This window comes from Cariama cristata, unplaced genomic scaffold, assembly GCF_000690535.1.
Source record: "Cariama cristata isolate BGI_N322 unplaced genomic scaffold, ASM69053v1 scaffold12010, whole genome shotgun sequence".
In the NCBI taxonomy this organism is placed as follows: domain Eukaryota; kingdom Metazoa; phylum Chordata; class Aves; order Cariamiformes; family Cariamidae; genus Cariama; species Cariama cristata.
In genome coordinates this window covers 66802-79155 of record NW_009595320.1, presented here as the reverse complement: position 1 = coordinate 79155, position 12354 = coordinate 66802, and the positions used below count along the sequence as shown (strand labels likewise).

The 12354-nt window shown below is 37.9% G+C and overlaps 1 protein-coding gene across 1 annotated transcript in view; it reads right to left on the bottom strand.

The window, feature by feature from the left end:
- AMPH (amphiphysin) overlaps window positions 1-12354 on the bottom strand; it is a gene marked incomplete at both ends in the record, with an annotated part of 33811 nt that overhangs the window by 3150 nt on the left and 18307 nt on the right. The window contains 7 exons of the mRNA XM_009701656.1: window positions 1075-1203; window positions 2700-2838; window positions 5537-5619; window positions 6515-6590; window positions 8538-8623; window positions 9018-9125; window positions 10466-10561. Of these exons, the coding sequence (XP_009699958.1) occupies window positions 1075-1203; window positions 2700-2838; window positions 5537-5619; window positions 6515-6590; window positions 8538-8623; window positions 9018-9125; window positions 10466-10561 (717 nt within the window). The remainder of the gene's footprint in view (window positions 1-1074; window positions 1204-2699; window positions 2839-5536; window positions 5620-6514; window positions 6591-8537; window positions 8624-9017; window positions 9126-10465; window positions 10562-12354) is intronic.

Below are 12354 nucleotides of genomic sequence, written 5' to 3'. Positions count from 1 at the left end.
CAGCAGGAGGGCCCAGCAGCGGCTGCATACTGGGAGCTGCCATTAGTTCTTTAATTGCATGGGGACTTAACTATAAATAACTTTTCCAAATAGATCCCTATGGATGGCAATGCCTTTTTCTCCCCTCCGCAAGAAAACAAAACATCACGTGTTCAAATTCTCTAAAACAGTTTTGTTTTCCAATGCCGTGCCTACATTCGCCTGTGTTGTCAAATGAATTGGTACGAAAACAATAATTCACATAAAAACAAACATTCTGCATAAGCTTCAGATCTGCATATTTCTCCCCAGTCTATCAGACACAGGCTCAGATTTCAGAGTTGTAATTACCATAATAGAAAGGGTCCATTATTGAACAGCCAGCAGTTAGCATAACTGCGTAAAAGCTGAATAACTGAATACAAATTACACATACTTATTTTACTTTTTGTTTACCTTTGTTTGCTATATGCAATTTTGAAAAATTTCATAATTGTATAATAATGAGATAAAAGTAATTTTGATCACTTCTCTGTAGTGTAACTAATGTTTCTATGAGTCAAAACCAAGTGAATGAATAATCTAGCTGTAGCAGCCTTTTATACCTGCAAAAAGTTGATTAAAACAGCCAGGTTCCTTTTTTTTAAAAAAAAAAAAATCACTCAAAAGAAAAAAGGAATACTTTTTATGATTTTGATGGAAGAAACAGAAATAATGAAGGACCACTGTAAAGTGCCACTTGAGATGCTTAGGATTAGAAAAAAAAGCATCTTAGATGAACTCTCAGCTTGTAATGCAACCTGGATGCAGTTAAATCTCAAACATGGTGGCTTCACAATATTTTTAGTCAGACCTCCCAGGAAATATCTCATATTTTTCAATACGTTAGCAACATCCTTTTCAGCGTTATGAGTGGCCTATTCATAGATAAAACACTGTATGTATGACCCTTCCAAGATAACATACAATGGTAATTGTACCTCTGCCTTCTACCTGTACCCTCTCCTCCCTCCCATGAACAGTCCCAAGGCCTCTATCTTGGAGAACTTAAGGTGACTGCAAGGTTGGACCCATACACCATCCTCTGAAGCTTACCTGTGATGGCGTCGTCACATTGATTTCAGGAACAAAGTTGTCGTCAAAGAAGTTAATGATGTTCTCTTGTTGCAGCTCCTTCGTGGGTGTGAGCTTAGGCAGTGGTGGCACTGGCGGACCTTTCCTCAGCTAGGCAGACAGCAAAAATGTCACAGACTAGGTCAGGGATAAGAGAGCTTTAAGCTAGGCCTAAACAATTTGCGTTAGGTTTTTCTCTCTGCTGCTTCACCTTAAACATGGGAATAAGCCAGAAGTTGAAAGGAATTGTTCGGTTGATCACCGCCAAATACCTTGAAATAAACATTGTGGGAAAAATAAAACAAGTCTACATTTAAAACTCATTTCGAGTCAAGGTTTAAGATTTCGTACAACAGCATTTCTTGGCTGACTTTTTTTATGCTGTGATGGGCACACAGTGCAAGACACAATCTCCTGTGCAGGCCATAGTTGGAAGGGCAATACTGGACAGCACCAGGCCTCTGCAACTTTTTGGATTCTTAAGTTAATTCCTGTTTATCTTTGAGATTTTGTCCCTGCCCACCTGTCGCTACCTTTAAAGCCTACTTAATGCTACGACCATATCATCTCTGGGAACCACAGCACCTCAAAGGTGCTTAGGTTACTAATTCCCTCTGCTCTCCAGAGATTCACTTAACTATGACAAACTAACTGCTTGGAATAATACCAAATACTATTGGATAATTATAAAATCTGCCAAAATACCAAGAAAAAAAATCCACAAAAAATCTTTGGGTGGTATAGTGACATAACACTGTTGGCACCAGTAAAACTAAACTGAGTCCTTCCAGGCAGTGAAGTGCCACATTTTGGGAGACCAGAGACAAGAAGTGTGCTCACATGTAACTAAATGCAAAACTAAATTTCTTCTGATGTGCTCCCACCATAGAAATAGCAAACAGCACGGAAGTTATCCCAATTCTGAAAACATCAGTAACATCAACACAAATCTTTGATATGTTCAAAGTATCACACACAACTCTGTGCTGCAGATGAAACTGAAGCACGAAACTGATTATTTCACCAATACTGGTGAGAATAGAAATGAGTCCGTGACACCAGTGTCAAGCATTTCAATCCAGTGTTAGTAACAACCAATAAGCCTTTAATTATCAGTAATCATCATAGCTGTATTTAAGCTAGCTCTTTTATTCACTGTTTTAGAGGTCAGCCAGACCAGCAATACTCACTGGCTAATTTTTTTCCAGGGTAAGCATAAATTTGACAATGAATGAAGAGCAGAAATGTATAATGTACTGAAATTCACAAGGAGGTATTAGAAATAGGTTTTTCAAACTATCACTGCTGGGATATGGGTCCCTAGAGACTATGTAACTTTTTAAGAAGTGTTTTGCTTTGTCACTGCAAGTGCCTCCAGTTCACTGGGCACTGTAAATTTTCTTCATTCCCCCTTATATAAAAACCACTTTCCACCCAAGCTCGTGACACAGGGAAGAACAACCAACAAACAGAACAGAGTGCAACAGAGCCAGTGGCCTCCTTGTCATTCCTCAGTCACAGCCTAGATGAAAAGTCCACCATATTCATCATCTCAGCTATCTCTTACTGCACAACAGGCCAGTTTCTCCTGCTAGGTTTCCACTTACCTGTGTGGGTGACTTAGGTCGGGCTGGTGCCGGAGATGCTGGTGCCAGCATATGATTGGGACTAGCAGTAGGGCTAGGCAAGGGAGAGACCTCCTCTGGTGGTGACGGTGTTTTTGCAATGCGGAGTGGACCCGAATCACTAGACAAAAGCAAAGTAATGGTGAGGACATACATTTCAGGCAGACTTATTACCTTGACAATTTGATGCAATAGTTGGAACTGCATCCCTGATATAATGTCAGTGACCACAAAGGGCAGTACACACTGGAGACGAACTGAGCCGTTATACGTTTACGGTTGGACTTGATGATCTTTGAGGTCTCTTCCAACCATAATGATTCTATGATGACTAAAACTATAACTCCAGTTAAATTCAATTAAAATGCAGTGTTCTACAGTGTCAAAGGAAGTTTTAATTTTGAGTGATCTTGATTTTTGGAACATCTGTTTATCTGATCATTATAACTTGAGGGAAACAGAGTACTTGCATTTTTTTTTTTTAAGATTCTGTATTTGAAATAATGTTTCAAGTATAAGTTTGTAACTGTCCTAAAGTGTGAGATGGAATGATTGTCTTCATTCCACACAGTTCTCAGAATAAAAGGCTCTAAAGATAAAAACCCCAGGAGAAGGCATAACAATGAATAGCGCAAATAATTTTAAAAGCTTGACAACTTCAGAAAGGTTTCAATAAACCAAAACACAACCAAGATTATTATAAAGATATCACTAGAGGGACAACTCACCACAACTACAAACAAGTAGTAGTCAAGTGACTTCAGAGCTCTGCTGATACTAAGGAAAGAGCTGATGAAGTCCTGAGAAAGGATCTGTCCTTCCCATGAAGGGACCTGGTGCAAACACCAAGACAGATTCAGCTACCTAGAAATGCTGAAAGCTTAACAACTCAAGGCAGCTATAAACTACAGCACTCAACCACCACAGTACTTGGTAAGAGAAGAGCAACTCCTACACATCTTCAGGGAGAACAGAAGCGCGACCTAATTGAGGAGACCACAGCATAAACATGTTCCTAATGCTAACACAAGAAAAATTCGTTTTTTGGAAAGGACAGACTTAGCTCACACTCACCACCTCTTTCTGTGGAAATATTAAAAAAGAAAAAATAAGCAGTTATTAAGAAATTTCTTTCCCAGATACAATATTTGCCTTCAGGATAGAGTATTCAGTAGCATAAAGTTTAAGACATTTCATTTTATACAGTTCTTTAAACGAAAGACTAGATACTGTACTTGTCTAGTATCTACTTCTAATGCATCTAAAAAGGAAAGCTGTTTCATCTTACAAAGACCCACTCCTAAGTAGACTTTTAGAGCACCATAACTAATAATGGAAGACCAAATCTATCCAGATTTTCACACAAGGCTCTGTGAATAGTACAGCAAAAGAGTAACATGGTAACTAAAAAGAATAATGTATTTTTAAAATAAGTTAAGAACTCCACACCGCATTAACCTATGACTACTCATCCACAGCAATAATTTTTTTTTCCCTCTCATTGGCGGAATGAGTAATTAAGTGGGAATGAGCATGCGCATGCGGGACATGGTCTAGGAGACACAAGTGGACAAAATATCTGTTTATTACAAAAACTGCTTGAGGTTTTCAACACGACTTCATTTTTCATCCCATAAAAGTACTTTACAAATCCTTTATGGAAACATAGTCCAGCTCCTGAGTCCATCCTAATGGGGCTGGAAGTGGTGATGCATGAACTAACAACTCCAGAGGCATAGTATGAGCATGGATTAACACTGAACTAACCCAAAACAAAAATTTTAGACACATTCTTAATAAAGTAGTCCTGAATTTTACATTAGGTCAGAAGGTTCAATATCTCAGTCTTTGTTCTTTCAAAGTGAGATCGAAACAAATGTAGAAATATCAGCTGTATGTTTGAGGGAGATGTTAGGTAGATTAGCGACAATTAAGACTGAGCAAACAGAGTCCAGTTTGAGGCCAAATTAGCATTAGCTATAACTTTGTTCTGATTGCTTCTGATGAGCTGGGATTGACTGGAAACTCAGGATTTATGTATTCACTCTAAACATTGCATTTTGCTAAGTCTCACTGTTTTATAATCTCAACCTCTTCTGTCTATCACTACTACAACACCAAAAGACCAAATTATGGCAGAAAGGCTACATTTGTTGCAAGCATAAAATCAGAAATACTGCACTGGCATCCACTGACCTTAAGAAAGCATCATATGATTTTAAACTTTTTTTGCTTTCGTTTTTATTTCAAGACAAGATTTCTCTTGAAAGTCATTAATATATGGTATTTTGTGACATTCTTTTTATTTCAGCTTTTATGATGCACTCTCAGAACATATTTCTTGACTTTTCTCCACAAGCAGAAAAGATAAAAGTTGACTTACAAAGGCTGGGATTCTCACCTAATCATATGCCTTTAGGAGCTAAAAACACATCTAAGTACTTTAAGGCTTTAAAAAAAATTATGAGAGGTAGCAACATTGCTGTAAACTAAGCATCTAAGAATAAATGAGCTATATATTAGCTGGCGCAAACTGGTGTAACCATCTACAATGAACTAGGCTAAATTGCAACAACTGAGAATCTGGCCTTTACTCTTTTTTTGAAAGGAAAAATAAGTGGGTGATGAAGGAAGTTTTGCACCTTTACTCTTGTTGAGAAGAGCTTCATCCAAGGTACCTTCATCTTCCACCCTGAACAAACAGACCCAGTGACTGTGTTGTGCAGCAACCACTATGCATAGTGTAGGTGATTACTACATATAAAACCCACAAAGCCTACTGCAATGCAATTCATTAAAAAAAAAAGCAGTAAATTCACCTTGGTGCCCCTTGAATGGTGAAGGCCTTGTCTGCATGCTGATCTCCCAGCTTCGTCATCACTTCATATAGTTTGTGACATAGCTGAGAAAACAAAACACTTGCCTGAGTTTATATGAAGCACTATAGTCATGATCAAAACCACAGGTGATAAAGCTGGTGCGATAACCTGATAATATATAATCTGATAACTTTAAAATGGCATCCTTAAAAAAATACTCAGTGCCACATATATCAACAGCCTAAGTGGAAACCTATCAAAATCCATACAAAGATAACAGCAGTTCTTCAATAACAAACTGGTTTTCAGAGAACAAGTTTGTAAGTGTGACTGCCTGCTGCCTGATCTCTGATGAAGGTCACCTAAAATTTAAAGCAACATGGGTAGCTGAGAAGATTCACGTTTTCCCCTCAAAAAATCTAATCCCAATTAACATGGGCCTTCAGTCAAGCAAATTTTCCAAACAATTTTGGTTCCTATTAGTAGGTTACTACAGATAATACACTACCACTTAGCAAGGTACATTCAAGAGATCCTCACTGAAACTGCTCGATATGCCTAACAGTCACAGATATCATGTTGTATTACTGACAATGTATATAGCAGTCTTGAAGGGAATGCCTGACATGTTTTTCTTGTACTGATTAAAGCAATGAGATGCTTAGCAATTGGACATGGAAAAAATACTGAAGGTAACAGTATGCTAAAAAGAACAGAGAAGTTATCAAAATAGAAAGTGAATTTACTGCTACAACTGATAATGCACTGTAATCCAAAAGTGTACCAGCTGCCCTTTCCTTAAGGAGATGACAAAAACGACAGGTAGAAATGAAGACAAAGGTTACACTACAAATCTGGATCTAGGGTAAATTCTTATGTGTGCCTCTGCTAGATTTTCACTGCTCCATTACAAGACATTTGCTTGCCGTTATGCATATCACATAATCCATTATACATGAGATATTCATTTTTACTCACTAAAGCTATTTCCTTGTGAAACTTGGCTTCGAGGCTGGATACATTTTTGAAGGTGTTCACATAGAAGCCAACTCGTCTATGGAGGATGGCACAAAGAAAGGAAAAAGAGAATAAAAGATAGGGGTAGGAGGGCCACAAAGGCAAAATTAATTTTTTTTTTCCAGACTACAGCAACATTCTTGACTATTATTCTCAGCAAAACAAATAATGGGATTGAATGTTAAAATTTCAGACTAGTTTGTTCATGGTTATTTCTGTTTGTGTTAAGAACCATCATATTTCACACTGCACAGAGTGAACCAAATTGAGACTACTCCACAGCGGGGGGCTTCAGCTTGTTTTAGAGAACGGGAACACTGGAAAAGGATCAGTACAAGTGCAGCACAAGCACATGGAAGGCAAGGTGCTCTGGGTACCCCATCTCCCACCGAACAGCACGCAACCCTTGACTGAAAGGAGAGAGGTACCACTCTGCATTGCGAGTGCCTGAGCCCTAGATGCTGTCGTAACATCTAGGTGATGTAGGTGCATCTGGAGGCAGCTTTAAGGTATACAGCTCAGTACGGCCTGGAGGTGGGTGTCCCATGCTCAGCCCTCCTTAAAGAAATCAGCCCTGAAATATATGCATATGTAAGTAAGAAAATAATTTCTAATATAGACTAGATATTTTTGCACATCCAGTCAAAAAATCTGCTTGCTTGGGGCGAGTGATTACATACCTCTTGTACTCTTCGAAAGTAGAAGGTGTTCTCTTAGGTTTTGAATTATTCTTTTTCCTATTTAAAACTTTCAAGTGTAATTTCTCCAAATTTTTATCAAAAAAAAAAATCTTTGGCATAAGAACAAGCCTGCAAAATGTCAACTCAATGGATTATTTTCTTCTTGAAGAATTGCAATAACTAAAAGAAAGGACTCTGAAAGCAGTTTCTTTCTAAATTATGCCTATTGTTCAAATTAAATTCTACCTTTCCCTAAGACTAGTTAGTGGGCAACGCACATATTGAAATTAAAAGGCCCTTATTCCAAATCATTCACATGCAGTTTTACTTTTAGTAAGCCCATAAAATAAACATCTTGAAGTGCTAAGAAGCTTTTTAACTGAAACAGGCAGAAACAGCAGGAAAACTCTCTATTGGTCTGAAATTTAACAGGAATTCATTTAGAAGGCAGAGAAGACAAAGGATATTTCAGTGACTCACAACACATTTCCACTCCAGACTGTCATTTGTTAAAGAACACAGCACAGTAATGAGATGCTTATTTTTCTACTGCTTTTGTTCTCCTGTTCATTTTGTCTGCTTTTTCCGTATAAACACAATTCATCATTAAACATCTCAAATGAATGATCTATGCCATCAAATGCTTTTACATCGCAGACATAATCAGTGCAAAACTATGAAATGTGTATTCTGATGTAGTTATGATGATGTTTTTCCCTTCTACTACTGCTTCAGCAGTACCTTATAGGAAACAACAATTGCCATAAAATCTTTACCTATTTGTAAGGTTCTTTGTTTCGATATCTTTTACAGAAAAATGACCTATAAGTAGACTCACTGCAAATCTAGAAAAGCATGTACTGCTCTGTACAGTAACTTCTGACAGTGGAAACTTTTGATCCTTTTTATTAAAAAGTGGCTTTTTTTTTCTTGAAAGGATCAGGTATCCACCAAAATGTCTGAGAAAGCTTATGGAAGCAGCGGGTCGTGGTCACAGCCTGCCATCCTGTGCTCTGACACAGTTCTGTACCCATAAAATGGAGACATTTTTGCACCTCAGAATGAAGATACGATAATGAATCTTAAGTGCCAAGATACACTGAACGGAATAAGCATAAATACACTTATAGTAAGTATAATTTTGGATAACTTGCAGGCGTTTTATCTTTTATTATTTCAAAAAGATAATAGATGTGCTCTTCAAGGAGCTATCAAACCATTTTCTATCAGCCCATTAAAATCCCCTGGCTCCCTTTCCTTACTCCTCCTTTTAGGCCTTCCAGACAATATCTGCCTCAGCTTACCGTGACCACAGGGATGGCAACTCTTCTTGTAAATCAGTGTTAAACTCTTCAAACACTTTCTGTGCTTTTTGAAATTCTTCTTCTGCCTAAACCAAAATGAAACAGGGTGACTTCTGCAATCACTATGACATCGTAAAGCATACCAAAATAGGTTTTGTGCATTTTCTTTTTGTGGGTTTTACAATTTTTATAAACAAAGGGTGTGACTCAGTCCCACACCACGCAGGCCAACACACGACTTGCTGTCCCCTCAATCTCATCAAGAGAGAAAGTTAGGGTTTAAACAGGACTCATTCTCGAGAGAGGCCAAGCACGCCCTCCACGTGCACCAAAATACTCAAGACGCATTTATGCTTAAGGATATCATTATTTCCATTTCTGAAAGAGCAAAAAGAGAAACTCTGTGCTCTGTCTCTGCGCAGAAACAAATGCCACCCGAGCTCCCAAAGTCTTCTGCCAGCATCCTTCTGATCGTGCTACCTTGGTAATTCTGCCTTCGTCTTTTCTTTTTGAGCTCTGCAGGGCTTCTAGATGATGCCTTGCACTGTCATAGTCCACTAGCTTTCTGCTTCGTTTGGCAATGCGAGTCTGTACAGGAGTAGAAATGAAAGTCAGCACAAACAGCACTTTTTGAAAAGCTATTTTACCTATGTTGTCATTTACGTTTTGACATATTTTTATTCTCTCTTACCTGCTGTTCATACTTGAATTACTATATCATGTAGGAACATGGACATGGTAAAACAGACAAACTAATCACCTTATTTTAAATAAGGAATCCATTTACAGATGGTTTGGAAGGGTTTTTTGTGGGTGTAAGGCTTACAGGCCTTAGAGGCGAGATATCAATATTACGCAAGACTTGTCTCATTCTCCAGAATAAGTGGACCTGTTAAACTCACGGTAACACCATTTTTTCCCTCATATATAGCGTACAAATTAAATAATGTGATTTTTTTTTCTAGAGTTGGAAAAATGCTTAAAATATACTTCACACTGTAGTTGCTCTGGCACATAACTAAGATAACTGGAGTTCAACATATATTAGGAATTCTAATTTACATGCTATAATTCTTTTAAAACTAAAGTCCTTCAATATATACCGACTTTACAAAGCTATATATTATATACAAATTCCACATGCTGAGGGGGCATAAATGCAGTTTGATTTACAAGCAAGTTTGAGACTGAACATCAGCAATGTTGGGATTTTTTTATTATTTTTTCTTTCGTCCCTGATGTAACTGACAAAGGATAACTGCATGATACCTACTCAATTATAAATCCTCGCAAAGAGTTTCCAGCTATGTCCATACAGTCACATTCAAATATAAAAGTATCTACTTCTCACCTGTAATGATTCTTTATCCCCACACATTTCATTTAGCAACCATCTCCCTGGACTGTACACCAGACAGTCATCTGGGAGAGGCTAAAATCTGTGTAACGGTCTCCCCTGATATGTATTACAAAATCTTTCTATAACTGAAGACAGGAACCACGGCTTAGTGAAGAGATAGATATTTAGATACGCATAGGTACATCTAGCCAATAACAAAAGGTCTGCTTTTCATATTGCAATTTGTCTGGTATTTTAACAGCTGAAGAGCCTAATGTGTCCCTGTTGAAGTTGGTGAGAATTATGTCCTACCAAATAAACAGAAGCAGGAAAAAACAGAAAAGATTTATCTAGAAAGGCTAATTTACTTCCAAGTACTACTGCATGAAAAATATTTTTGTTCACTTGGAAAATCAGTGCAGCCTAATGTCAGGGATTTACTTATAGAACATCTTTTACATTGCAGAAGAGAATGACTTCCACCTGACCCCTTTTTTAATTTTTCTTTTCTTGTAATCTCATTTTCTATTTATTTTATGACTCAACAGTCGTTTTACAAATTGTCCTTTATTGGAAATCATTACTGTACTTTGATATCAGGAAATTGTCCTAGATATGTATCCAAGGTCAACAACGACCCATCCACCAGTTTTTGATGGAAGTCTTCCCAAAGTTCATCACATTTCTGTAAAGGTAGAAAAGAGAAAAATGCACTTAGCAGTTTCACTCCACTCCAAACACAGGAGAAATACAAGTTTAATTGGTAAAGATTAATCTTTCTGAAGTTTTAAAGTGCTTTTTATGGCAATAAATCAGAGTGAACTTATAAGGTAAATGAAGAGGAATACCTTGACATGGCAAGTTTTAATTCACAACAAAAGAAGATTCAGCTTAAGAACTAGTTTGTGTTGTCATTCTTTCAAATAGTAACTGCTATGTGAAAATAAGGATATCATGGATTCAAGGTCTTCCTCAGGGTTTCAGGTCTCAGCGTCAACAACACAGAATCTGAAGCTGCCCTAGTTCTTATGCCTAAGTATATTCACTGATGATAAACATTTTTTACAGAGAAAAGTACAACTAAAAATAGAAAAGTAAATAAAATAATGGAAAAAATAAAGCAGGTTTCCCATCAATTACAAGGATTTGTAAGCTTAGCTTTGCGCGGTCATTTTTAAAATAAAAGCTGTGGAGACCCACCCTAAGAAAGGTCTTTCCGTCCCATAATTTTTGTGCCAAGGTACATTCGATGAAATGGCTGATGCACAAAGACCTTTTACCTCACACTGCTACAGAACCGGGATGCCAGATATGAACCATGCCAACATCAGTAGGCAAGAAACCTAAAAGCCCCCCTAGAAGCTACAGTGCTTTTCCCCAGCCCTCTTTGCCACTCTGGGGTAGTCACCAGGAGACACCCTTGTATTTTTCTGCGTTTTAAGAAGATGTTAGTGCAGCTGATGTGACAAAGACCCCATGGGGAGCAGGATGAGATTCCTTGCCAGAAGCAAATCCTGTTACATGGAGACTCAGCGCTGGAGGTCCTGGGTTCTCAACTGAACAAGTCATTAGCATGTGTTAAACATCCTGCTCCCCCTTTTCTTTGCACATTTCAAAACTCACTGAACTCCCTCCTCCGATGGGAGGGAGGCTAAAGGGGGCGAGCACTGCTCTGCAGGGCTGTTATCCTCGCCCGCAAGTCCGGAACGCTATTCCCTAGTGTTCGTTTTATCACAAGCTACTATAGGGCGTATTATAAATGCTGTGTGATGCCAGCATTCAGCTCATTCATTTCCTACCTAACAGAGTCCCTAATGAATTATTATAATCTATTAATCATGCTTAAAAGAAATAACCCATTTATTAACACAATATTTAATCACAATGGTCTACGGAGCAGCACAGCATTAGATCATAGCAAGCAACTGCCAGTCTTGTGCATTTGCCTTTGTATCTTGCTGATACACATTTTGGACAAATTAAAATCACGAAGGTTTTCTGAAAGCTAACGGGCTCAAACAACATTGCTGAAGAGTCCTTTAAGCCATCATCTGTCCTACCATAAGAATAAGGTCGTTTAGGTGGATCCCTTTTGGAATGATCATATATATCCTAGACTGCACAAATATATAATTCTTTTTCACTCTAGGCTGAGTGGTGCATAAATCTACATTTGTGGTTATATAGGGAAAAAATCAGGAACAGAAATTTTGCAATATTGCCCACATGACTCTCTTATTAAGAAGACACATCTAACATTTATCCTTATATCTAACAGGGATTAAGAGAAATTCTGGTCCTTTCATACACAACTATAAATTTCCAAGTATAAAATCTAATAGTCTACAGGTAAAAGATGAGGTGCTACAGCAAGATGCAGCAGGAAATCTCCCAGCTGTTTAACCTAAAACAATATAAGCAGTATAGTATCTTAACTTCTACAGTTTGGAAGTTGGGTGCTTTTAAAATCAAAACCAC